Raw genomic sequence first — 25,471 nt, forward strand, 5'->3', positions numbered from 1 at the left:
AATGCAAAAGGGTTGTGGGTTTGCTGAGAGTAGGAAGTTGCAAAGTTAAATCTTAACAAGGATCCGGAATCCTGACCTGATTGGGAGTCCATCACTCTACTTCATTAGCAATCCATTCTGACTGATAATCGCCCACACAGATTTAATAATTGAATTTCTGTAGTTAATCCACCCATTGATTATTGCTATGTCTCCGTCTGCTAAAATTAAACAGCCCTTCAGAAGCCAATACTCTCTTCTTGAGAATATAATTATGCACTACAATCAAGTCTCGTAATTGCTTGGTGGAGAAAAATCATCATGGGCGCCATATGCAGGACTCCCTACAAAGGCATCGCATAGGAAAAAGGAACAACAAAGGCGACTTACCGGGGCCATTTAGATATTGCGTGAGTGAACAGTGCAACCGCACAATTATAGGCTCTGTGCGGATCACGTCCCATGCCACTGCAATCTCTTCCTGAATCAAGAGCACAACAGAAGCCATTAGCCATTATCATCAGGTTCAAATTCCGCCATTCTCGCTTCCAGGGCTGGCAAAGGAAATGAATGTGCTGGCCTAAGTTGCTGTCTAGATTGATTTGCCAAGGCATGAGTTCTATCAGCTTCTACTTGATATTAGTAACTGGAAAGAGGTCAGTAATAAAGCATGAACTGGATTTTGACAGAAATGGGATTCACAAATGAAAAGAATGTGGAACTTTCCCCTTCTCATGGTACTATACAAATCTATGCCATGGGCATCATTTTATCCCATAGGTTTGCAGAAATGAAGCTGTACAAAAGTTAGTCTTCTTGTTTTATTCCCCCAGAATGGGGGGCGAGGGATGGGCTATGCAGGCATCTACACACTATGGTTTCCATCTTCAGTCACATGCAACCTGATTCTATACAGATTTACTTGAAGTCAGTCCCACTTACCCCCACAGTGGCTTACTCCTTGTGAGTATAGGATGGTTGCCTTTGTCCAAATAAATTCATCCCATTACTTCTGTATATATATATATATACTTCAAATATATATTCCAGTTTCAGAGTCAGAACTAGGATGGATTCATTAAACTATAGCCTATGGTTAACAGCTTTTACTTAGCAAGGTGTGAGTTATAACAAAGTGGGCTGTTTTGTTCCCACAAATTGCCCTGAATTTCCTCCATGAAATATCTACATTTAAAATAAAAGTTCTTCTTCAAGCGTGAGAACTATTGAAAGAACATACATTCCCATATAGTACAGCTGTTAAATATGATAATGGACAAAGATCTTACAAACCATTTGAATCATGAGAGATTGCCATCTACAAGCCACATCAAAAATGTTAATTCTGAACATAGTCAAAGTTACATAAAAAGATGATTAGAATCCAATTCCTGATTTATTGGTCACAGTTATTATCTCTATACCGATAAATTTTGGAATGAACTAAACATCACAGATATTAAAAGTCGAATGAGCAAACCTTTGGGGTTTTGCAGTCATGGAAAAGGTCAAAAATGGTTTTCAATGAAGAAATGATAAATTTTATTCCACTACATTTAAAACAAAATAGTGCTTTCTTTCATAGAGATTTTGGCCTGAACTTTGCATTTCTTGGCTTGGATAACAAATCTTGGCAACTCATCACCTTCCTATAAGAGCCAAGCATTGCCACACGCATGCCACCAAATTCTTCTTCAGTTCAGATACTAATCCAAGATGGAGATGAACACAACTCCTCCCTGTCATTGAAAATCCGTTCCCTCTGGGCGTGGAAGGAAAACAGACACTAGCACTGTTTGGTAAGAGTTCACACAGTTTTACAAAAGATAGGTCCTGTCACAATTCTCGTGCTCCTTTGTGTACAAAATAGAAAACACACACACATTTTCTCATGCAACACTAGTGATAAGGCATGTTGAATTTTTCAACTTTCAAATTCCCAAAATGAGGGGTGCTGAAAAGTTTTAACATGATTTGGGAATTCAAAAGATATTTTGGTTAAATTAATATAATTTAGTTTTGCTTGGTAAGGAAAATGTGTGTAAAATTGCATAGAAATCACTAAAAATGATTGCCAAGTACTTGTAGTTGTATATTATTATTATTATTATTATTATTATTATTATTATTATTATTAATTTTCAGAATATAAAATTAAATTCTTTGGTTTTCTGAAAGCAGTTTATGAGCTTCTTAATCAAATGTAGACCTACCAAGCTCACACAAAAATAATAGCAGATTTGAATTCCTCACACCCAAAAACATATTTTTAAGAACCCTCCACTGAAGGAATTTGCAAATATTAAGTTTTACCTCCTAAATTGGCATGCTCTACCCTAGTGTGCAGTAGGCCACTTCTGTGGATGACACATGCCATTCAAAAAGGCACTTTTGGACCAAAAACCATCCGTCCATGGAGTAAATGGCCGGAGGATATGCAATAGGGCCCATGGGATGTCTTTCCTGTCTTTCCTAAACTTTACACACTTTCTTGCAAACACGGCAAACCAAAGCTTAACATGAAGAACTATGGCAGAGGACTGTGACACCAGGTCCCTTGTCCCCTGCTGTGAACTTTTGATATTAATGGAGAAAGCAGTATCATTTTAAGTCATCATGACATAAATGTATACAACTACACCAAATATTTAAAAGTTGCATGGAACCTATCACAACAATGTTTCCACTGAAAACAGACTCATGCAACGGAAGCTTCTGGTGGTAAAAAAAAAAAGCGATGTGCCAGTGTGTGGCTGACTACACATCTTGATGAAAAACAAAGGCAGTTATGTATTAATGGTTGCTATATTACCATATGGTTCAATTACTTACATCAAGAAAGCTAACATCAATATGCAGATCAATGTCTACATCATCAATGGCTCCATATTCCCTGAAAGGAAAGAACAGCATGTTACAGCTAACTTTGATACTCGTGACCATCCAAAAGAGATATCCTATCAGCAGACTGAAGAATATAAAACTAGAAGACAGTCAACCGTATATATAACCCGGTTTCCTCCAGCATAAAAATGGGATTTCTTGCAGTATTGAAAAGGTTCTGTTGCACCCGTGCCAAAATGGTTCCAATGTTACCTCTGGGTGGCTTTTGCTGAGACCATACCTCAGTAGCAGAGCTGATAATTTGCACACAGCAGATATTATGTACCGTCTCCAGTATCTCTGGATAAAAAGCTCAGGTAGCAAATGAAGAGATATATATCTTGCCTCAGACCCCAGAGAGATACTAACAGCCGCAGCAGACATTGCAGTAGTGAGCTGGATGGACATATGTATAGTCTGATCTGGTAGACAATAGCTTCTTGTGTCTTCGGCATAAAGAAGTTGGAGGAGATTGTGGCAGGATAACCTCCAACAGGAAGCCTTTGGGAAATGAGTGGCATTTTAGCTCACGTTTGGAGATGTGGTTTTAACAGTGAAAACGTTGTTTCGTGCTAAGCCACAAAAATGAAATGGAAGAAAAGAATGTGCAATCCAAAACAGCCAAAATAATTTCCATTCTCAGACACAGCTAGTGCAATGCCGCAGCCCCAAAGATTGAGTTATGAAGCAGCACTGCCACATATTATTGACTTTTTATTTTGAAACCATTAACTTTTGGAAAAAGTCACACAAAATGGACCCCTCTTGTGAAAGGATGGTTCAGGATGATACACAATGTGTCATTCTGTTCTTTATACACCTCAACTTGTTTTGTCTGTTCGTGGAAACAAAACCATTGTTCTACACGGTAAGGGAAAGCCGAGTCAGGCACAGTGCAATCACTTCATAATACTAGACTACATCGGATGGCTGTTGTAAGGATGACTAAAATAGTATATGTAAAGCAAATCAATCATGCAAAAAAAAAATATTAAGAAAAGGGGGTGGGGAGAACTGCATACACACCAAGGTACATTTCAGGAAGAATCCACTGATTTCAGTGGATAAGATTTGATTGATTGATTGATTGATTGATTGATTGATTGACTGACTGATTGATTTATATACTACCCTTCATCAAGAGATCTCAGGGCAGTTTCAGCAGATAAAAATACAAGATAAAAGCACAAATAAATACAGTGGTACCTAAGGTTACATATGCTTTAGGACACATACGCTTCAGGTTAAAGACTCCGCTAACCCAGAAATAGTGCTTCAGGTTAAGAACTTTGCTTCAGGATGAGAACAGAAATCGGGCTCCAACAGCGCGGCAGCAGCAGGAGGCCCCATTAGCTAAAGTGGTGCTTCAGGTTAAGAACAGTTTCAGGTTAAGTACAGACCTCCGGAATGAATAAAGTACTTAACCTGAGGTACCACTGTAGTCAAATGGATACAGAATATTAATCAGTCAAAGGCATGGTTGAAGAGGAAACATTTTCGCCCGGCACTTAAAACTATACAATGAAGGCACCGGACAAACCTCCCTGGGAAGAGCATTCCGCAAATGGGGAGCCACTGTAGAAAAGGCCCATTCTCGTGTTGCCATCCTCTAGACCTCACATGGAGGAGGTACACAAAGATGGGCCAAAGTTGATTAATGCAGTGTCTGGGTTGGTTTATATGGGGAATGGCAGTCCTTGAGGTATTGCAGTCCTGAGCTGTTTAACAATGTACTTAAATCTTAAATATTTATGATAAAACAAACATACAATAAAAGCAGTCACTTGAAATATTAGGGCAAAATCAATTGACTGTTCTCTTGTTGAGTAAGCTATACAGAGAAGATGTTATTCCAACAGTGACTGTAAAAATGAGCGTGAATGAAATTCAATAATGCACATCCAGTGTGACTGGCGAATATTTGACGATTTTGCTGTTTTATTTTGTTTTGATTGACTGATTGCATTGACTGTGCTTTCCTTGTCTCTTTCTCCTGTATTAATATGTCATTCATCACTTTGGGTACATCTGGAATAATAATAATAATAATAATAATAATAATAATAATAATAATAATAATAATTCATTATTTATACCCCGCGCATCTGGCCACTCTGTGCAGCTTCCAAAAAAATATTAAAATACTGTAATACATCAAACATTAAAAGCTTCCCTAAACAGGGCTGCCTTCAGATGTCTTCCAAAAGTCTGGTAGCTGTTGTGGCATATAAATAAACCAACACACACACACACACACAAATTCAAGAAGAAAATTGGAATAGTATTTTAGAAGAAGAGCAACCCATCTATATTAAATATTTTGATCAATATGCATATGGAGGGAAGAAAACCTGAACTTTAAAGTCCTCCTCCTAAAGCTATCAAGGTCATTGACTGCCTGGCCTTCCTGCTACAAGCAGTAAGCGCAGAATTCGCCAATGCTTAATATATGCACTAGCTTCTAGCACTTCAACAAGATTGCATGTGCCAGTTATGCTTCCATGCTACACTTTACACATTGAGTGTTGAGAGATAGGGCCACACAGTTAAAAATTGGTTTAACAACACCTACAACCTATCAAGTAAAGCCAAGAGATTAAGAATACATTTTTATGGGTCTTCCGTGTTTGCTTAGGTTCTGAATAAATATACAGGACACAGTTTCTTTACTCAGGTTCTCATTAAGTACATGGCTGGGGCATGTTCAATTTCTTTTGTTTGTTTACAATGGGGTGGGATTCACCCAATGCACGTGATCAACAGAAGCCCTGTACAAGGACTCTCACTTGCATAATGGGGCTTATCCTCCTCTCCTCTCATGTATACCCCCCGAAACTGGCTCTGCGGAGGTGAGGAAAACACTCAGAACAGCACGCAATTGGGAGGAGAGTGAGGATATTTCCATCTGGCAAGCTGCATTGCATGCCCAGATGGAACAGTTGTAATAGTCTGGTGCTGATCTCTACCCAGTATTTTTAAGCCACCCCCATCACAGCATGATCCCGGGGTGGGAGTACAAAGATCATGTAAAATCACAACAGAATCAACAGGAGCAATAAGAAGTTAAAATCCCAGATAAAGCAATTAAGCCCCAATAATAGTCTGTTGGATGGCGAGAGATACTGGCTATGTCTAAAAACTCATCAATTGTTAGTATATCAAGGTACCAGTCATATACATTATTCCTCCTAATATTGTAACACTGCTAAGTTCAATGCACATACTGTGGATCATTCAGTGCAGTAATATCATGGCATCTGTCCAGTCAAGTATGGGGAGGCTACACTGGAGATTTGCTATTTGGATTTTCTATTCTAGGCACAAGATGTCTTAGGCCAACTGTGTGGATAATGTCATTATATGGTTTAGCCACTAGATGGCACTGGATTGAGTTGCATGTTGACGGAACTCAGGGGATTCCTGTTACTGCTGGTACTGTTGAAGAGAGGCAATAAAGTTCTTGTCTAGCTTCCTGATTGATGTACCCTCTAAGCCTTACATGACACTAATGATCCCTGTATGACAAGTCATGTAATGGTCACACAGCTAAAGAAAATGTCGCAGGTTGGAAAATGTGGTGAAGTTGCTGGTTGGCTGTGGGGCAGGAAAGATCACAAGGTGATTCTGGTGGAAACTGCAGATATTCCCTAGGTGCCAGATGGACTTGCAGGCCAAAGAATAAGCAACAATGCAAAGAATGAAAATTCAGAGGAGCATGTTTTGACCACCAAGGAACTTGTAAGCACTTTCAACAGTGGCACAGAGAAGAAATGTAAAATGTTTTGGGGTTGTTTGGTTTTTTCCTTTCCTTTTGCAAGCCAGAAGCAGCCAGTTATTAAATGAATTGGGCCTCAGAAGATCACACAAATTATAATGAAGCAGGTACTGAAGAAATTGAGCACGCTGACGTTTTTATAAGAAGTTAACATTTACTTTCATAGCCTGTGGAGCCTGAGGGAGCTTATTATGAAGGTATGCATAACTTCCCCAACTATAGCTGTTATCAGCCTTGCAATTAAATGATTATCTTCTTCATTCCATGTCTGGCCTTTAATTTCCAACACGCTCTGTACTTAATGAATTTCCACTTAATTCAAAATGGCACGTAATGAAAGTAAGATTTTCCTTTAGTCGTATTGTCTAAGGAACTGCAACATACATTCACAAATTCAATTCATATGCCACTCAGCAGAATGAAACAAATGAATTCTAAGGAATATTAATTTGGCTTCACTAAATGGAGAGAGCAACATATGCACAGCTCATGTTCAAATTCTGACAACTTTTTATATTTTATTCTATGCTAAAATAGAGACAGGCTGAAACGGTGGTGAGGAATGGTCACTTGTAAAGTACTCTAGGAACTGTATCCATGAAGATGAAATGGCAAATTAAACACAATGACAGAAGCAGACTGTTCTTTTAGGTGTTCTTCAAGTTAACTAGACATTTGACTAATCTCTTTCAGTAAAATTATGTTGGATATACAGGTACCATAGAGTTTATGAATTAGCAGCCTGACCAAGTTCAGACATAATGCTCAGCCAAACGATGGTTTAGCATGAATAACCAAATGTGTGGGTGCTATGAACTAAGTCAGAGTTTGCCATCCAAACCCAGGCTTGTGGTTTATCTTGCTCCAAAGAAACCTTGAGCTGTAGCCCAGGTTTGTACTATGGCTTACCACTTGTGGTTTGTCTGGGGGAGATAAGCCACAAACTTATGTTCGGACATTAATGCTTAAGCCAAACTGTGGCTCAGTTCACGGAGGCATTGTAGCAACAGGACCAGAGGAGGAACAAAGCAGACACCATCTCCTCTGTTCTGTTTGTTTGTGCTAATCCATGGTTTGGCTGAGTGTTATGGGTGAACTTGGCTAGCTATGATGCATCACAATCCAATGAATATTTGCTTGGAAGTGAAGTCCCAGTATATTCAAAGAAGTTTAGCAAGTGTGCTTAGGATGCAGCTCTGAACTGCCAAAAACTGCTTATTAAATCACCCAAAGGTTTCACTGTATGTTCAGAAGTCTTCAAATGGCCAAAGACATTTAGCAGTGAAGCCAAGAACAGTATCTTAAATTTCAGTAAATCCAATACAACCAAAGGGGGAGAAATCCAGATACCTGGAAAAAACAAAACACTATTCAATTTATTTTTCCTTTGTATATGCAGGAAATGACAGGGCATGCACCTGCTTGTTCTGAAACCGAGATTCCCTGTAGAAGCCTTTATTTACTCAGTTTTAGATACCAGATATACAGCTTGCCCTCAGTGCTAAGCTATATTAATTTGCCATCTTCTTCTTAGCTACAAAGACATCCTTAATTCACCTTCACAAAGAAATATATAGATACCTGAGAGAAACTGCATTTGGCCCATAGATCTCTCTCACTGCTGCCAAGTCCGCTTCCAACTGTGGGTGCTTGTGAAGTTCTCCATCATAACTAACCTGCAGAGAAAAGGGAAAAATATGTTTTGCTGAGAGGTTTTCTTTCTTAGTAACTCCCCCCACAACCCGTCTTCAGCGACTGGCCCAAAGTTGAGGTCACCTTGTGGCAGAAACACAGGGAAGTGCAAAAAACTATAAGAGCATTAAAAAAGAATTCTCAGTGGATGAGACCAAATGTCTGCTTTTTTTCCTGCAAAACTAGGCAAGTGTGTTTAGGATGCCCACAACAAGAGCATGGCAAAAGGGTTGATTGTACAGTGGTACCTCTGGTTACATACACTTCAGGTTACATACGCTTCAGGTTACAGACTCCGCTAACCCAGAAATATTACCTCGGGTTAAGAACTTTGCTTCAGGATGAGAACAGAAATCGTGTTCCGGCGGCGCAGCAGCAGCAGGAGGCCCCATTAGCTAAAGTGGTGCTTCAGGTTAAGGACAGACCTCCGGAACGAATTAAGTACTTAACCAGAGGTACCACTGTATACACTGTTCGGGTATTCACTGAATGTACAGTAGCTTGTAAATTCTGAAATAAATTCAACAGGCCTTGCCTGTTGATTTCCCCAAGCAACTGGCATTTACAGCTATCCTGCAGTTACATTATACAGAGAACAATAATGTTGGGTGGCCTTATACAAATACAGAGGAATAGTGGGAGGAACCAGCTGGGGAACCACCAAGGGAAGAAGGCTCAGAGTCTGGGAACTGGTGGTGGGACAGTGATGGGTGGTCACAGAGAGGAGGAGGAGAAGACTGGGAAGAGGAGGTGTCAGAAGCTGAAGGGGTAAAAGGGCTCAGTGAGTTGGGAAAATCTTTGACAGAGAAGTCAAGAATCAGAGGAAGAAGCTGAAGCAGACAAGTGGAAGGAGGAGGTTAAGAGGCAGAGATGAGTCAGGCTGGTTGAGAGGCATGGGTGTCTCCCCCTCCTGCTGCAACAAGCTTTCCTCTCCCCTTGTCTCCCAGAACCAGAAGAGGCATGAAAAGAGTGGAGGAGAGATTGACTGCACACAGGCACAGACTCCGATTGCTTGCAAGAAGCCCTAGGGAGGAGGAGACAGCTGTGAGGCAGTGGGGCTTTTAGTCTCAGCAACTATTTAATGGAGCAAGACCTACAGGGCAAGAGCGGCTGTGCTCATTAGGCCTGAAACTCAGCCAAGTCTGTGATGGTCATGTTTCGCTAATGAGGAGTTAACTCCAGGATAAATTGTGTGACTTACTGACCGGCTTCCTCTGTGGCAGTAGGCAATTGCCTTATACCAAATGGACCACTGGCCTGTCTTCCTCAGTACTGTTGCTACCGACTGGCAACAGCGCTTTGGGGCTTCAGGCAGGATCTTTTCTCAGCCTGACCAGGCGATACCAAAGAATGAACCTTTTGCACACAAAGCATACTCTACCACAGACCCCAGGCTGGTAACACCACCACCAAAAAAAATAGGGTCATAAGAGATTCCTGGTCTTTGGGAGATTAAATAAATGCAATACCTTCTGTCAATGATCGCCCAATGACAGAAAACTCTGATTAAAGGAATCTCTTTGCTGTGTGATCTCCAAAGTCAAACACACACAGAGAGAGAAAGAGGTTCTGCAGAGGGAATTTCATTTATTGGATTATTTTGCATTCCCTCTGTACCACAATCCCACACAGTACCAGCAAAAAATTCAGTCCCCCTCAGCAGTATTTTCACCTCATCTGGAGCCCTTAAAAATTAATTATCCTTCATTAAATAGTCTATTTTTTCTTGGAAATGTAAATGAAAGGGTTTTGGGTCTTTTGGGTAAAAATGAAAAGGAAGGAAAGTGATGCAAACATTATTTGGCCTGTTTAAATTGAAATAGGGCTCATATAATAATGTTAAGGCACATTACTGTGGAGCTAAAATGGCAAGAAAGAGGCTGCATTCCTTCAAACAAAATCTGATTTAAACTATCCTGCTTCAGGAGAGGTTTTCTTTGATTTAGGGAAGTTAAGAATTGAATCTTTGTGAATTCTAATATGAACTGACCTGCTATGCACCTCCTGGAAGAATGTGCGGATTGCAACAGAACTATCTATTGAATCTTGCACTTCTCCAATGTTGTGACACAACTAAAAAAAAGTATCAAAATGTGCTTTAAATTACCTGTTTTGAACAAAAACAGAGAAAATCTGGGGGGGGGGAGGGTGTCACAAATTAATGCAAAAATGGGATGGAACTGACACCTGAGTATGAAAGTGATGTATGAAAGTGACATTGACCAAAAAGAAACCCACCCATTCCTAACCTAGGTGCACTGAACTTTGTACTGGGTAGGTATATGTACATTTATTTGTTGTTGTTTTTTGGGTGCACTTAGGACTTACCCTAATAAAACTTCATTAATGTCATGCAGAGTTAGCCCCTAGTCTTCCTGGACCAACGATACCGTGTTCTATTTCAAAATGCCACAGCAAGAATCTAAAGATTGTTTCCCCCCACAATGGAAGTAGATCAGGCAGCCCCAAACTTGGCCCTCCCAATGTTTTGGGACTACAGTTCCCATCATCCCTGACCACTGGTCCTGTTAGCTAGGGATGATGGGAGCTCTAGTCCCAAAACATCTGGAGGGCCGAGTTTGGGGATGCCTGGAGTAGATGTTTGCATTAGGAGAGCAGCCTCTTCCATTGCTCCACTCAACACTTTTAGAAGACACAGGACAGTGGCAAATTATGTGGTTATAACAGCATCACCCGAGAAAGGGAAATCTCAGCATGGGAAGCAGCCACTCATCTTGTTGATTTTTTTTTAATAACTACATTGCCATTGAAAGCCTTGAGGAATGGCAGCCACAGAACTGGTGGTGGGATGGTAAGAAGAGAGTGGGAGAGAGACAAAAAGAAGAAATGGGTTCACAATAAACTTACAACAGAATTATAGACAATCTGCCGTCTTCTGAACTGGAATGTAAAAAGCTATGGTTGCTATGAACCTGGTGCGGCAGATAGTAGAAAATATTAGTCATCCAAGTAATGACTTGAAAATGTCCATTATCCCTAACTCATCAACCAGACCCACGGGAATTTTCAATGACTCTAACAGCCCATAAAGCTAAGACTCCAATGAAGTCAATACAAAATAGATTTACATTAATATAGTGTAAATAGGAGAGAACAGGGTGGTCTTGTATCTTGTAGAAAGTCAAACGCTAATGTGCAATTTTGCCTGTGATGATGTCAGGGAGTCTCAGACCTTAATCAGAATAGTGAATATGACATTCAGTCTTCCTGCTAAGGGGCTAATGACTTGATATTCAGAGAAGTCACATTCAGCAGCTGCTTAACATGACTAGGCCTAAAGCTTAATGCTAATATATTATTTGTTTGTTTGTTTAAAAATGTACTTCCGAGGCAGCTAACAAGTCAAAAAGCCAGACTAGTTAAACTCAACCAATGATTGTTGGGATGCTGGCTAGGAACACACCTGTTAAACAGGATTATTAGAGATGCATACTAGCAACACTTATGTAAGACAGGAATCCGAGCTTCTGTCTGGGATACTGCTGAAATCAGGAAATAGCTAGGACTGATGGGATACCCGGAGGGCACCAGGAAATTCTTTTCTTGGGGAAAGCCTTTAAAAATGTGATCCCTTACCTGCACTCTGAAGAGTACAGCGAAGTATCTTGAGAAATGAAAGAGTTTTGTTCATGGGAATGGACCTGAGCAAGATGCATTTGCCCAAACAGCAGATGTCTCTGTGTGTATCATTCCATCACCTACATTGGTATGTGTTTCAGATCTGTCTTTGTGTGTTTGTGTGCACAGGGATTTGTCTGTCAAGACGGCCTGTGCATCAGTCTCTGCTTGTGTTATCCATCTGTCTGGGAACTTTTAAAGGCAAATCTTTTCTTTCTCTAGGTATGTTTCTGGGAGAAGGGGAAGAGGTTTGGTATCTTCATTTAAAGAAACATTTATCTGCATATAGATACATCCAAACGTCTAGTGGGATGGGGTAAGAGAATCAGATGATGTACAGTCTGGATGCCTGTGTATCACGTTTCAAAAGGTTCACGGTTCTTGAATCAGTTTACAAGGCCCATAACAACATGAGTCCAGGTTATCTCAAGGATCACCTGATCCCTTATATCCCAGTCTCATCACCGAGATCTTCGGGGGAGTCTCTGTTGATGGTCCCCCATGACTGAGATACATGGCTTTTAACTATGAGGAGCTGTGTGTTCAATGTAGTGGCGCCAGGCCTGCATAATTTCCACCCAGGTACCCTCTTTGCTTCAGGTGTATGACTAAGACTCTTAAAACTAAGGCAGCGTTTTAAGGTAGCATTTGGGTTTTGTGATCATTTTTTATTGTTTTATTACCTCTTGTTCTGTGGATTGTTTTCTCTACATTCCTTAGAAATGTGAATAATTAAGTGATATATAAAAGTCTTAAATAAAACAAAACTATTTCTGACATAACACTTTTAGTGAGTAGAAACAGAATCCAATTCAACAGTAGCACATGTTATAAGTAAAATACGTATAGTGTCACTCATTCTAAGGAGAAACACATTCAAATAGCTGGCGAGTGTCAAATTTAAATATAGGATTGTTGTTTTGTCTGTCAATGAACAGATTCTAGGAGCAGCACAGCCAAAAACTAACCATACATGCTATTTAGAGAAAAGAGCAAACACAAACTTTCACAGTGAAAAGTAAAATGCCTGTGAAGATAAAAGGTATCACTTTCCTGTGTCTGAATGGATTGTGTTTAGAAGAGATGAGCCGTTAAACCGAGACATGATATAGATTTTTGACTGTTGTTCTAGAGAAGGAAAGCATTTTTTTCTCTCCTGAAGAATTCTGCACAGGTGACTGGCAGGAGTAAAGAAACCCTTTTATCAAAGATCAAAGCAGAGTTTTCTTCTTCGCCGCCACTGTCTTATAATCTCCCCATCACTCACAGCTCTTCGTGTCACTTCTGTTTGGTTCAGACTACTAAAAACTGGAGCTGTGCGTAAAAGGCCTGTTGAAATATTTCACCCAGTTTGTGCACAGAGAAATCTGGAAGACTATTTCAGTGAATTTCTCCAGTAGTTTTCTCAGGGCAGACTGGCCGCCATCTTGGACCCTCCACAAGACCTAGCTTTGTTGTGGGACACTGGGCAGGAGGGAGCCACCAGACAAAAAATAACGGATAATGTTTAGAGAAAATACTGCAGAGGGACCTTTTTCTTTGTGGGTGAGAAAAATACAGTCACACAGCAACAGGGATACTATCCTCCAAGAAATCCATAGTTTCAATGCTCTCAGCATCTACACCTGTAGCTTCTTTATGATGGTAACAAGGAATATTGGAAGTTCCCTTCTGGCTACAACATGGTCTGATCCATGCCTCACAGTGGTCTACACCCCAGAAGCTGGAGTTGAATATATGCCCTGCCTACTTTCTGCATTAAGGGTTGAGACCAAGGAAGCTGATTCTGCCACTGAGCAGTTGTTTCTCTCAGATCTCCGCCCGCCCTTCCCCTCCCCCCCCCGGCAAGATCTGGGCAAGTAAATGCTCCCAGAACTCCCCCTTACAAGGAGATGAGAGATTCAGGAATCCCACCAGTTTGTTCTGAAGTAAAAACTGAGAACTTGTGCAATTTCATAGTATCCTTTTCCCTAATGATGTTCATTACTTGTTATCTTAGGCTTCCATTGCTTGACATCCTTCATTCTTCCTCCCTTCCTTCCTTCACCTACCATCTTCTTTCGACTCTGTTTCATCTTTCTGGCTTTGCCTTTTAAAATTCCATTTCGAAACCTGTCTGCCTGTTTTCCCTCTTGAACGCTCGTTTGTACTAATCCCTCATCTTGCCTCATACTCTATTTGCCTTCGAATATACAATTTAGGTGTCTTGCGTACTGAGTGCCAACAAACTATGCCTCTTGTACTCATTTTGTTTTCCTTTAGGACAAATGTAATTGCTAGTTTGTCCACACCAGCATCCACTTTATTGCTACTTCTCTTGGTTGAATTCCTCCAGGATATTATAAACACAGAGAGAGAAAATGATTCATAACACAAATTCACTTTCTCAAAAAAAAATATCTGCATAGCTATTGCCCAAAATTCCACTACCAATCATTTGCTAATTTCATACTGTGTCGTTATAGGGTGCAGTCACTAAGCATCACTGAACTTAGTTGTATATGGATGGAGCCAGGAATTTCCTGTTACAGCTATGTCCTGTTTAAGAGAGGCAATAAGAGTTGTCTTGCCTACTGACGAAACTGTCCTCTTAAGCCAGGCATCCCCAAATTCAGCCCTCCAGATGTTTTGGGACTACAGTTCCCATCATCTCTGACCACTGGTCCCATTAGTTAAGGATGATGGGAGTTCTATTCCCAAAACATCTGGAGGGCTGAGTTTGGGGGTGCCTGTCTTAAGCCTTCCATTATATACTGCAGTTGTAACTGGATATCCCTTCATGGATCACTGCCTTGCCATGGCAAAGGAACTTGAATAACTCAGAGAAGCTATGAACTATGCCATGCAGGGTCACCCAAGATGAACAGATCATAGTGGAGAGTTCTGACCAAACGTGATCCACCTGGAGCAGGAACCGGCAAACCACTCCAGTATCCCTGCCAAGAAAACTCCATGGACAAAGACAACACAGGAGTGCCTGGTCCATGGGGTCACGAAGAGTCAGACACAACTAAACAACAACAACAACAACAACTGGATATACAGTTTGAATTGTTTAAATGGGACAGATGGATTGCCACCTGTCACAGATGCTTTGGGGGGGTCTCTTCAAACTTTATCATTCTATGATCTGCACTAGGCATTTAAAGCCATGTCAGGACAATTTGAACAGTCATGGTTTCCTGAAAAGTATCCTGGGAACTGCAGTTTGGTTTAAAATGCTGAGAGAGTTGATCCCTATTTCCCTCCAAGGGCTGCAATTCCCAGAGTGGTTTCACAGTCAATCCCTCTTCACAGGGAACTCTGGAAATTGTAGCTCTGTGAAGAGAATAGAGGTCTCCTAACATGCTTTTGGGGGTCTAAGGTTCCTTTCTCCTGTTCTACAAGCATCTGGTAGGTCATTGTTGAAGGGAGTACGCTGGATCAGATGGGACTTTCTTCTGATCCAGCAATGCAAGTTTTACCTTCTTATGTAAGGGAAATAAAATGGCAAAGGATCAAAGGCAGAATACAGAGGAGGAAGGTTACACAAAAAGGCCTGAAATGTTCCCAGCCGGCGTTTAGAGGATTTCATAGAGGACAGTCTTTCCAACAATATTTCATTAACGATTGTACAGATTCACTGACATTTTGTTTCAAATGTGCCTTACAAAGGACCTAAAACATGAGAAGCAACTTCTGAGCACCAAAAAGATGAGTTGAAGAAAGTGCCCTAATCAAACCTTTCATTGTTCTCACAAAAGACACCAGAATGGGGACAGCACTTTCATTCCTCTTTTGGAAAGAGGCTGTGCTAAGTATTTTCAATTCCACTGAGAGAGCAAGAAACAAGGCAGGGGAAAAAATGCAGTCCTGCTTTAAAAAGGAAAAATAATAATAATCAGCAAATCTCAAGGTGAATCAGATTTAAAAGCTCCAAAATGGACACTGCTATTCCGGATTGGGGGAAAAAAAAGTTATGTAACTGACTTTTTAATATTGAAAAATACTGGGGTACATTTTTAGCTCAGTGGGAACCATATAACACCTTGGGGGTTTTTAGTGCCATTTTGTTAAGGCTGAAGTTCCTAAACACATTTACTTGAATGCTATATTCCACTGGAATTACTGGGGTTTTATTTCCAAGCTGCACTATAAACCTATGCATATCTACTCAGAAGTATATCACAATGAATTCAGTGGGGCTTGCTCATAGATAAGTGAGTCTAGGGTTGCAGATGGGTAAATGTGTTAAGGATAAATATATGAAACTCAGCTCTTCAGATCACATTTTAAGATTTTGCTAAATTACTTGGTCTTTTCCAGAAGACAGACTTTGTGAAACCCTTCCTAGGTATGTGTGCTCAATCCATTACATGTGTAAGCATGCATATGTCTTCAAAAATAAGCAGTCCAAAAGCATGAATGTATTTTCTGTAAATAGACTTTGCTAAACCCTCCATTATCTATCTGCTGTCAATCCATTACATGTGTGCGCTTGCATGTGTATTTTTTTAAGGCTCACCTGCTCCCACCTCCTCCTCTGGCACGGCTGCAATAATAATACTGCCAAGCAGATCAGAAGCTTCTGTGTTCATATAAGATTAACTGCAGCTTGCCATGCTGTACAAACCTATGCAAACTGTGGTTAAACACAACTATACTTAGTGGAAATAAGCCATCTTCAAACCATAGTTAATGAAGTTGGCTTGCTTCACTAAACATAGTTAAAAGTAACCACAGCTGAGTGTTTGGATGACACACTAAACTGTGGTTAATCTAAAAGTCAAAGCTTCCAGTCCCGTCCCCCCCCCCCCATGGCCATACAGGAAGAGGCAATGGGTACACGTGCTCTGGGGGGACTGGGCTTGTTCACAAATGTAGCAAAGGGACTTGTCCTACAGCTTCATAGGCAAGCTACACAGGATCACCGTATTTTTCGCCCTATAGGGTGCACCAGCCCATAGGGCGCACCTAGCTTTTTTGGGGGGGGGGAATAAAGAAAAAAAAATATTTCCCACCAGGCGTGGGGCTGGGGCGGGGAAGCCCGAGCTTCCCCCAACCCCAGCCCCCAGAACAGGCTGCTATCCGCAAGCCTTGGGAACTCCCACCGGCCTCCCCAGGCTTGTGGATATCTGCCTGAAGCCCGGGGCGTGCTGCTCAGCACGCTCCAGGCTTCGGGATGCAGGCTGCTATCTGCAAGCCTGGGGAGCCCAAGGGAACTCCTGGGTTTGCGGATAGCTTCCTGAAGCCTGGAGAGCAAGAGGGGTAGGTGCACACTGACCCCTCTCGCTCTCCACACTTCAGCGAAAGCCTGCATTCACCCCATAGTACGCACACACATTTCCCTTTCATTTTTGGAGGGGAAAACGTGTGTCCTATAGGGCGAAAAATACGGTAATCACTGATATACAATCATCACATGAGCACTGTGATGCTGCAGCTAGGCTTCAAATCAATGAAATCCAGTACTGTGTTATTACTGGTGCCATGCCACTAAAATCTCTCTTAGGAAGTGATGGCTCAATTATTTCAAAGCAAGTTACCATCAAAACTAGGGGAGTGGGTTTTTCTTTTAAATAATAAATGTTTACCAAATTAAATGTATTTTTCAAAGGGAAGATGAAAAAAAAAGCTGCAGAGGTGATTTCCCACCTGCACACTCTCCAGATAACTTCTGCTTTTGATTTTTAACAAGATGGATAATTATTCTCTCTTACCTGCCCGCCATAGTAAAACTCTTCTGAGTCATTATCTCCTTCTGAATCTTCTTCAACCGCACTACTGTGCCTTGATTCCTGCTTAAAAGAAAAGCAGATGAACTGAGTAAGCTTGAAATACAACCTTTTTTACCTTCCTCTTCTTCAACTATTGGAAGCTTGTGCAGCACTAGCTAATTCTGAACAATGAGCCAGGAAGTCCCTGGTTTGAATGATACCTCTGCCATGAATTCACTAGGAAGCTTTAGGTAAGCCCTTCTATCACAGCCCTCTAAGACTTCCCCTATGGCCCTCAGGACTCCCTCTAACCTTGCTTCACATCCTTATTGAGTGGTTTCTTAGCCTGGCTAGAATACATCCTTGCACAGGAATTTAACCTTAATTATTTACAATTTTTGTTTAACCCACAAGAAAGAAGGGCTTTTTCACTAGCTTGGTTCAATTCTAATCCTTCTAACCTCCTTTGGGGTAGGTTTGCGGGTATGGCAGAAGGAGATGGGATCTGCCCATGTGGAAACTCTAGCTCACATCCCCCTTAAATGTAAAATGTATGATGAACTCTACCAACAATTTTTAGACCATCTATGTATTCCAACATGGAAACCAGAGATGGAGGTTATACACTTCTTATTACAGGGGAGAGACCAGGAGCTCACCAAGACCATAGCTATGTTCCTCTATTTGATTTTTTTGTCACCGAAGTACCCTACAGGATCCTGCCCTTGCTAGAGACCCACAGAGATGAAACAGATTGCTCTCCTCTTCTTCCCTTTGGCAAATGACTGTACTGTTGAAATGGCGATGAGATCACACTGGCTTATTTATTCTGAATGTTTGTAAGTGATGCTGTTGGTACTAAAGGGTTAAGAGGTAACAAGTCGCTCTAATCACTGAGCAGCTGGAAGTCATTAAGCATCCAGGAATGTGAGTTAGTTTGTATAAATAGTCAGTTCACCCGTGTGTTTTCTCTCCCCCCCCCCCCCGACCTGACTCGCAGACTCAGTTTGTGGCCATGGGCATGTTTGCTAATATGAGTTAAGCTTAGAGTAAAGTTTTCTTTATGCCGGAGATAAAAGCATGTGTGCTTTATCGCCAGGGTTTTTCTTTTGTAAATAAAGTTTTTCCCCCCCTGAGTTCCAAAGTGCTTGCTCCAGGATTCTTCATTGAAAGGTGCTGACTCTCCTGCCTTCTTCAGCCGCTGCACGAAATTCTCTGCTGAGATAAGACTTATGGCGTTGGAAGCGCACTGGACGTTTACTTAACATTAAGCTAATTAAAGTTTAATGGACAGATGCCAATAAAGGTTTGATGATGATGAATACATCCTTTAATAATGCTATGGGATGGAAGTTGGGGGAAGAGGAAGCTGACCTGTGGCACAAAGGTAACACTGCATTTATTGTTCCACCCACTTTTGTATCTGACTCTGCTTGCTATATGGTCCCTGGAAAGTTGCCTAGGAATTAATTGGACCTTTGGGCTGAAAAAAGGTTGCACACTCCTGATCTATAATATAGGCTGTATGTGTGTGAGAGAGGAATAATAATTTTGCCAATTTACAGGGTGGTTGAAGAATCACAGCTATGAATGTGACGTGCTCTGAACACTTGAAAGAGCTACACAGAAGTGAAGTGTTGTTACTAAAAAGAAACAAGTCTCTACCAAAGCTGGGTGATTGCCGCGCTCGCCTTAGGCCTCAGGGTATCCCATGTAAAATGGTCAGCCTCAGGGAGGTCAGCAGGAGCTTAGCCAAAGGAAACACCAAACTACCTGACAATGTCATCACACACTGATCTAGGCACTAGGCTATTATTAGCTGTGACTACATTCTTGGGGATTCTCTGAAGCAGTAAAGAGATATCCCAATTTATACAGTTCACAAGTGTGACTGTGTACACAAGCGTGACTGTAAATGGTGCATGGCCCAGGTTGAATGCACAAGATCTCTATATGATCACAACAGCCTGGAAAGTATATGGAAATGGGTGCTGGCTTCCTGTGTGTAAAATGGAATATACCAGATATTAGAGAATCTACCCAAGCAATGTAAAATGCTCATTAACTTCAGTGCAATGACTGCAGCTACATTCTAAATATCAGAGAATTTACATGAAAATAAATGTATAAAGCAACTCTTTGGGCTCCTTTTCTATCTGTAGTAACTGTGTCAGCTCCTGTTTAATGAAGAATTGTTTGACCAATCTAAGGCATGTCCAAATCACACTCAGTATACTCATTCATACTAGATACAGATAGGTAGCCGTGTTGGTCTGCCATAGTCAAAATAAAAAAATTACTTCCAGTAGCACCTTAAAGACCAACTAAGTTAGTTCTTAGTATGAGCTTTCGTGTACATGCACACTTGTGTATCTGAAGAAGTGTGCATGCACACGAAAGCTCATACCAAGAACTAACTTAGTTGGTCTTTAAGGTGCTACTGGAAGGAATTTTTTTATTCATTCATACTACTTTTTTCTCTCTCTCTCCTTTCCTTCTCTCTCTCTCTCCCTCTCTTCTCCTCTTTCCATGCACAACTGTGTGTAGTATTTTAGTTTATTTTTTGATCCAGTGAATTAGCCTTATGTCATTACTATGTACTAACAGTGACTTGTAACATATGCAGCCAAGGTCCACAAAATAAATAAATCCTGGGCATCTAAATACTTGGTGCTGGCCCCTAAGCATTTTAGCATTTTTCCATTCTTGCAAAACTGTTGTCTAAATGTACAATTCAGACACTGAGAAACTTAAAATAGTTTCCCAGCTCTTCATGCAATAGACTGTCCTGGAGGAACCCTTCACATAATAGCACGCTTCGTTCATTTCTCTATTTGGAGGAAATTTCAGCATTTGAATAATCAGAAGGTTGCAGAACCAGGAGGACAGCTATTTAAACAAGGATCTATAAACACTGAGCTACACAGAGGACACATAGCAGGTAACTAGCAATGTCATATCCCTGCAGTTTACATAATGACTACATTACTGTATATATTAGAATCCCATTACCCACATTTCCCTCTTTGATCAAAACCATTTTTGATCTAGGCTATTGTACTGTCTTCATTCATGTCTTGTACACAGGTCTGTAACTGAATGGAAATCAGCTGTGTAACTATCAGAGAGTGAAAGCAAGAGAGATCTGCTCAAAATCACATTCCATTTGCCAGCAATTTCCACAGCTTGTGATTCTAATCTTTTTACAGTTATCTTCAAATTCTTGCTTTACAGTATGTGCTTCATGTACGTAGACAGGAAAGCTGTATTGTCAAGAAGTATTAAACAACAAGACTTTTTTTTAAAGGATCACCCAATTTTCTGGAAAAAAATATGCTGATTTATTTTATTTTCTCCCTATAAGTAACCTTAACGAATGGGGGAAACATGCTGCAACATCTACAGTTCGCCGTAACAAATAAGCCTTCTCAAATGCATCTTCATCACAGATGATCAAATCATAAAATGGAATAGCATGCTGTGAATGTTAGTGGGCACAACTCTTGCCCAATTCCCACTGAAATGAGAATTTCACAGCAGCACTGAATTTTATTAAAGAGAGGCACCTAATAGATTGCACCCCCTCAGCTAAACTATGTTTTTAAAAAATCATTTTCCAGGCTGCTTGGCTTCAAGGTAGTCTCTGCCATGCAACAAGTTGAGACACTTCTAGGAACATAAGGAACTGCTTTATATTGAGTAAGATCACTGACCAAGCGAGGGAAACAGCAGACAGAGTCTCTTTATGCAGTTATATATTCGGAAGATGAAGGTTCCGAAAGCTTGGTGAGAGAACTTTTGTTCTTTCTTCCCATAGGCCCAGTAGAAGAAAAAGAAGAGTTTGGATTTGATATCCCGCCTTTCACTCCCCTTAAGGAGTGTCAAAGCGGCTAACATTCTCCTTTCCCTTCCTCCCCCACAACAAACACTCTGTGAGGTGAGTGGGGCTGAGAGACTTCAGAGAAGTGTGACTGGCCCAAGGTCACCCAGCAGCTGCATGTGGAGGAGCGGAGACGTGAACCCAGATTACGAGACTACCGCTCTTAACCACTACACCACACTGGCTCTCTTTCTTATTTCAGTAGTGCTTTCTTATTTCAACCTGTTTCCACAACCTTAAAATCCCTCTTCTCCCTGCCACCCACTTGATATGGTGTGTGAGAATCAGTTGGTTGCCAGCATTAAAATCAATACAAGTAAACAAAAAACCAAAAAACCAAAAAACAGCTCTCTGAACATGTTCAAAATCTTGTTTTCCCATTTGGAGCTGGAAAGAACTTGGGAGAGATATAATATTTGGCAATTACTGTTTCTGAGCGTTACTAGGTCAACAAATTTGTATTCTAGACCAGATCATAACAAGTGTCTGCAAAATCCCTAGTGATGGAAGATCACATCACTTTTATTTATTGCTTGATTGATCAACTTCTATTTACAACTGGACTATCAGCCAGTCTTCAGACTTTTTATTCACACCAGATAACCTGTACACATAGGTTCCATGGACATAATATCATCCTATTCATTTCACTGGCAGGGACAGTTCCATGTGCACATTCCACGAAAGAGTGAGTAGACCTTTGGACAAAAGCTGGGGCTCCTCTGAGCATGCTAACTTGGCAGAAGTGGTTTCTCTGACTTTTCTTAATGTACTCTGAGATCTGTTTGCAAGCACTGCACTAACAAAGCAATACTGTACCTCTCCATTTTCCCTTTGCAACCTTGATTTTATGGATAAACAACAGTTGACATCACTGGTTTTTCGCAATTCTAAAAAAAGAAAAGAAAAAGGGGGAAAGAGGACAAAGTTAGCAGGTAAGGGTGTGAAGGGAAACTTTCTGTTCAGTGACCCTGGACTTTGATATAAATATCTGCAAGACAGAACTAAACCATAAGAATCTGCCTGAGACTGGGTCAGTCTGTCTGTCTGTTCCTGTATGTCTATCTATCTATGACTGTATTATCCACTCTGGCTTAGCAGATCTCAAGAGTGTCTATCAGAAGTCTTTCCCACCTCCACCAACTGGAGATGAAGGTAATGTACATGGGACTTCCTGTGTATGTATCATGTGCTCTACCACTGAGTTATTGTCCCTTTTTCTATTTGATGTGCAGAAAGCAGTGGCACAGGGAAACAGACATGTGGTTCTGTTTTTTATATTTACATTTCAACAACAACAAAAATTAAACAGTTCTCACATATCAAACGTTGACTTCTCTCCCCCTCTTTCAGCGGTTGCATGAATTTACCCTCTTTTCTTCTTCTTATTTTGTATATCCCAGTTAACTCAAATTTATTCTTTTCCTCATCTATTTCATATATGTTTTAGAAACTGCAAGTTTTTCCAGTAACCCTGCTAATGTCTTAATTTGTTTACAATTTGTTTGTAAATATTCAATAAACGATTTTCTTTCCTTAATAAAAAGTTTGTTGTCTTGATTTCTTAATTCTTCAGTTAAGTCTGGCCATTTCTGCATAGTCCATTAATTTCTTTGGCCATTCTTCTTTTGTTGGGACTTCTTTTTTCCATTTTTGGGTGAATGCCATTCTTGCGGCAGTAGTTGCACACACAGACACAGGGTTCTGGTGCATATGGCAAGGCTAGTACAATAACTGGAAGAATCCTCAAGGATTTTGCTAAAAATCAGATTCCAGACACTGACTTTTCAGTGCCCATCGGTGTTTAGAGAGCACCTTCCCTGTGTACTGCCGCCTTCCACTGAGAATCTTCAAATTCCAGCCTGAGGCTGCCAGAAACATCTGGCAGGGGCGTGGAGCCTCTTAATGTGGTGGTGATGATCTGTGTGACAAGGCACTCAAAATGTTACAAAGAGGGTGTGATTAACAAACCACAGGGAGGATGTTCCCAGTGCCATCCCCATGGTAAGTGTGAGGCATCAGCCCCAAGTAAATATTTCATACTCTTGTAAATCTCACATTTTATTTTCCCGCCAGCTAGTGTTACCGTGCTATTTTGAAACTAATGTAGAATGAATGTTCTAATCACATCTGAGTTGTTGATTTTAATTACAATCCCTGTAAAAGCTAATGTGAATGTATTCCAAATATAATTTATACTATTAACCAAGGAGGTAAAAATGGCCATTAAGTCTGGATGGAAAATACAAAATTAACAAGTTATGTGTAAAGAAAATGGTCTATGTTTACTTGGCCAATCAGAGCTAGCCTAGCACATTTTGGCGTTGAAATAGCACACGGTAGAGAACCAACTCCAACTCCCATCAGCTCCAACCAGCCTGGCCAAGAGTAAAGGAAATGGGATCTGTGGTCCAATAGCCTCTGAAGAGCCATTGGTTTCCCATCCATCTAATAGCACAATCCTATACATGTCTGATTGGAGTTCAATGTGGCTTACTCTTGGCGAGTGAATGTAGGATTCCTGCCTATATGTATTATTATAGTTGTTATGCAACACTCTAAGCCCTCAATCTTAAAGCAACCTGCTAAATAATAGCCAGTAAATAATTATATGTTAAATACTAACCAGCTACTCCTCAACAATCCTTCCCAATGTTTTATAATCTCTTATACTTCTTTTGTCCTTTCACTTCCCAAATAATCACCCGCCTGCTACTTATAGAAAGCATTTTGACATCTATTGGCATCTTCAAGGCTTTTTTCTTCTGCTTTATTTGTACCCTCAAGTATATTGGGGAAACTTGGTTCCTGGTGTGTCTCACAGGAATACAGTCAATTCCAGATGATCTAAAACATGGCATCCCAGTCTTCTTCATCTGCTGGTATTGATTTGTATAGCTTTAGAAATATGAGATTTATCCTAGGCTTGCATCAGGTCATATTAGAAAACAAACCAAGAACTTCCCTCCAAAAGGTGGGGAATAGCTTATCTTGCAATCCAGACCAACTTTGCAAAGAAAGCCTACAAAGGCTGAAAGTCTCTCCCACCAAGGCCACTGAACTTCAAACCTCTTCCTTCTTTCCCTTAAAAGCCCCACTTACAGACTGGGTCAGTGATGGCACTGCAAATAGTTGTTGAGAGATGGGTCTTTTCTCTTCTTCCCTCTCCAGTGCTCAGGAGCAAGTGGGGCTTTCAAAGAAGAGGGTGTTTGGGCAGGATGAGGACTTCGATGATAGAGAATAAGCTTGGCATTCATCTTGAATTTTAATCAAAGGTGAAGGAGTTTCTGGAGTTCCCGATGCTCAACTCTTCTTTGAAATGAGGACTACAAGACCCCCAAAGCTCACATTTGACTGAAAGCCCGAAGATCATGCTTGATCTTAGGGCTCTTTTATCTGTTCTTCCTTGCAGTCATTTTACCATCGCTCCCAATTGCCATTAATTGCTTTACAATGTTGAGGGCCAAAGGAAACCCACCAGTCTTTTACCAGTTCCAAAAGACTCGCTATAAGTCCCACGCAGCCAACAAGTATGAGAACTGCCACGTCAGACTTTACTTCTCAGAGGTTAAACAACCTATGTGATAAAAGAAACCTCCCACCCTTATAATAACCACGATGGAGCACAGAATATAGCCACGTCAAAGAAAATAGAAAATCCAAAGTTTGGTCCCCAAAATATCAGTCCTCGGGCCTTGCCTTTGCTGAGTTCCCAATTGATTCTGAAATCACACCTATCCCCTTACTTACTGATATCTATGTCCTGGCTGCAACCTTCATGTTTCTTACTATGCAAGAGCAGTCAGTGCAGTGTGATTGTGCTATGCAGCTACCCTCCCGAAAGCAGGGCAAGGAAGGCACAAGGTCAGACATGTGTTGGTGTAACAGTAGACTTTCCTCTGGTGTACCCACATAGTCCCAACCTCC

General features: G+C 40.8%; 1 protein-coding gene across 7 annotated transcripts in view; it reads right to left on the reverse strand.

Moving 5' to 3' along the window:
* PARP8 (poly(ADP-ribose) polymerase family member 8) overlaps positions 1-25,471 on the reverse strand; it is a 160,873-nt gene that overhangs the window by 50,738 nt on the left and 84,664 nt on the right. For 4 of the 7 annotated variants that reach the window (XM_083465831.1, XM_083465826.1, XM_083465830.1 and 1 more), the window contains 5 exons: positions 22,364-22,434; positions 17,668-17,745; positions 8,219-8,313; positions 2,812-2,872; positions 370-460 (listed from right to left, as the gene is read on the reverse strand). In XM_083465831.1, coding sequence (XP_083321957.1) covers positions 370-460; positions 2,812-2,872; positions 8,219-8,313; positions 17,668-17,745; positions 22,364-22,434 — 396 coding nt within the window. Of the gene's footprint in view, positions 1-369; positions 461-2,811; positions 2,873-8,218; positions 8,314-17,667; positions 17,749-22,363; positions 22,435-25,471 lie in introns of all 7 variants that reach the window. The other 3 variants (XM_083465825.1, XM_083465827.1, XM_083465829.1) reach the window with 1 other exon arrangement.

The sequence above is a fragment of the Podarcis liolepis genome (assembly GCF_965112155.1).
Source record: "Podarcis liolepis genome assembly, chromosome: 11".
Lineage (NCBI taxonomy): Eukaryota > Metazoa > Chordata > Lepidosauria > Squamata > Lacertidae > Podarcis > Podarcis liolepis.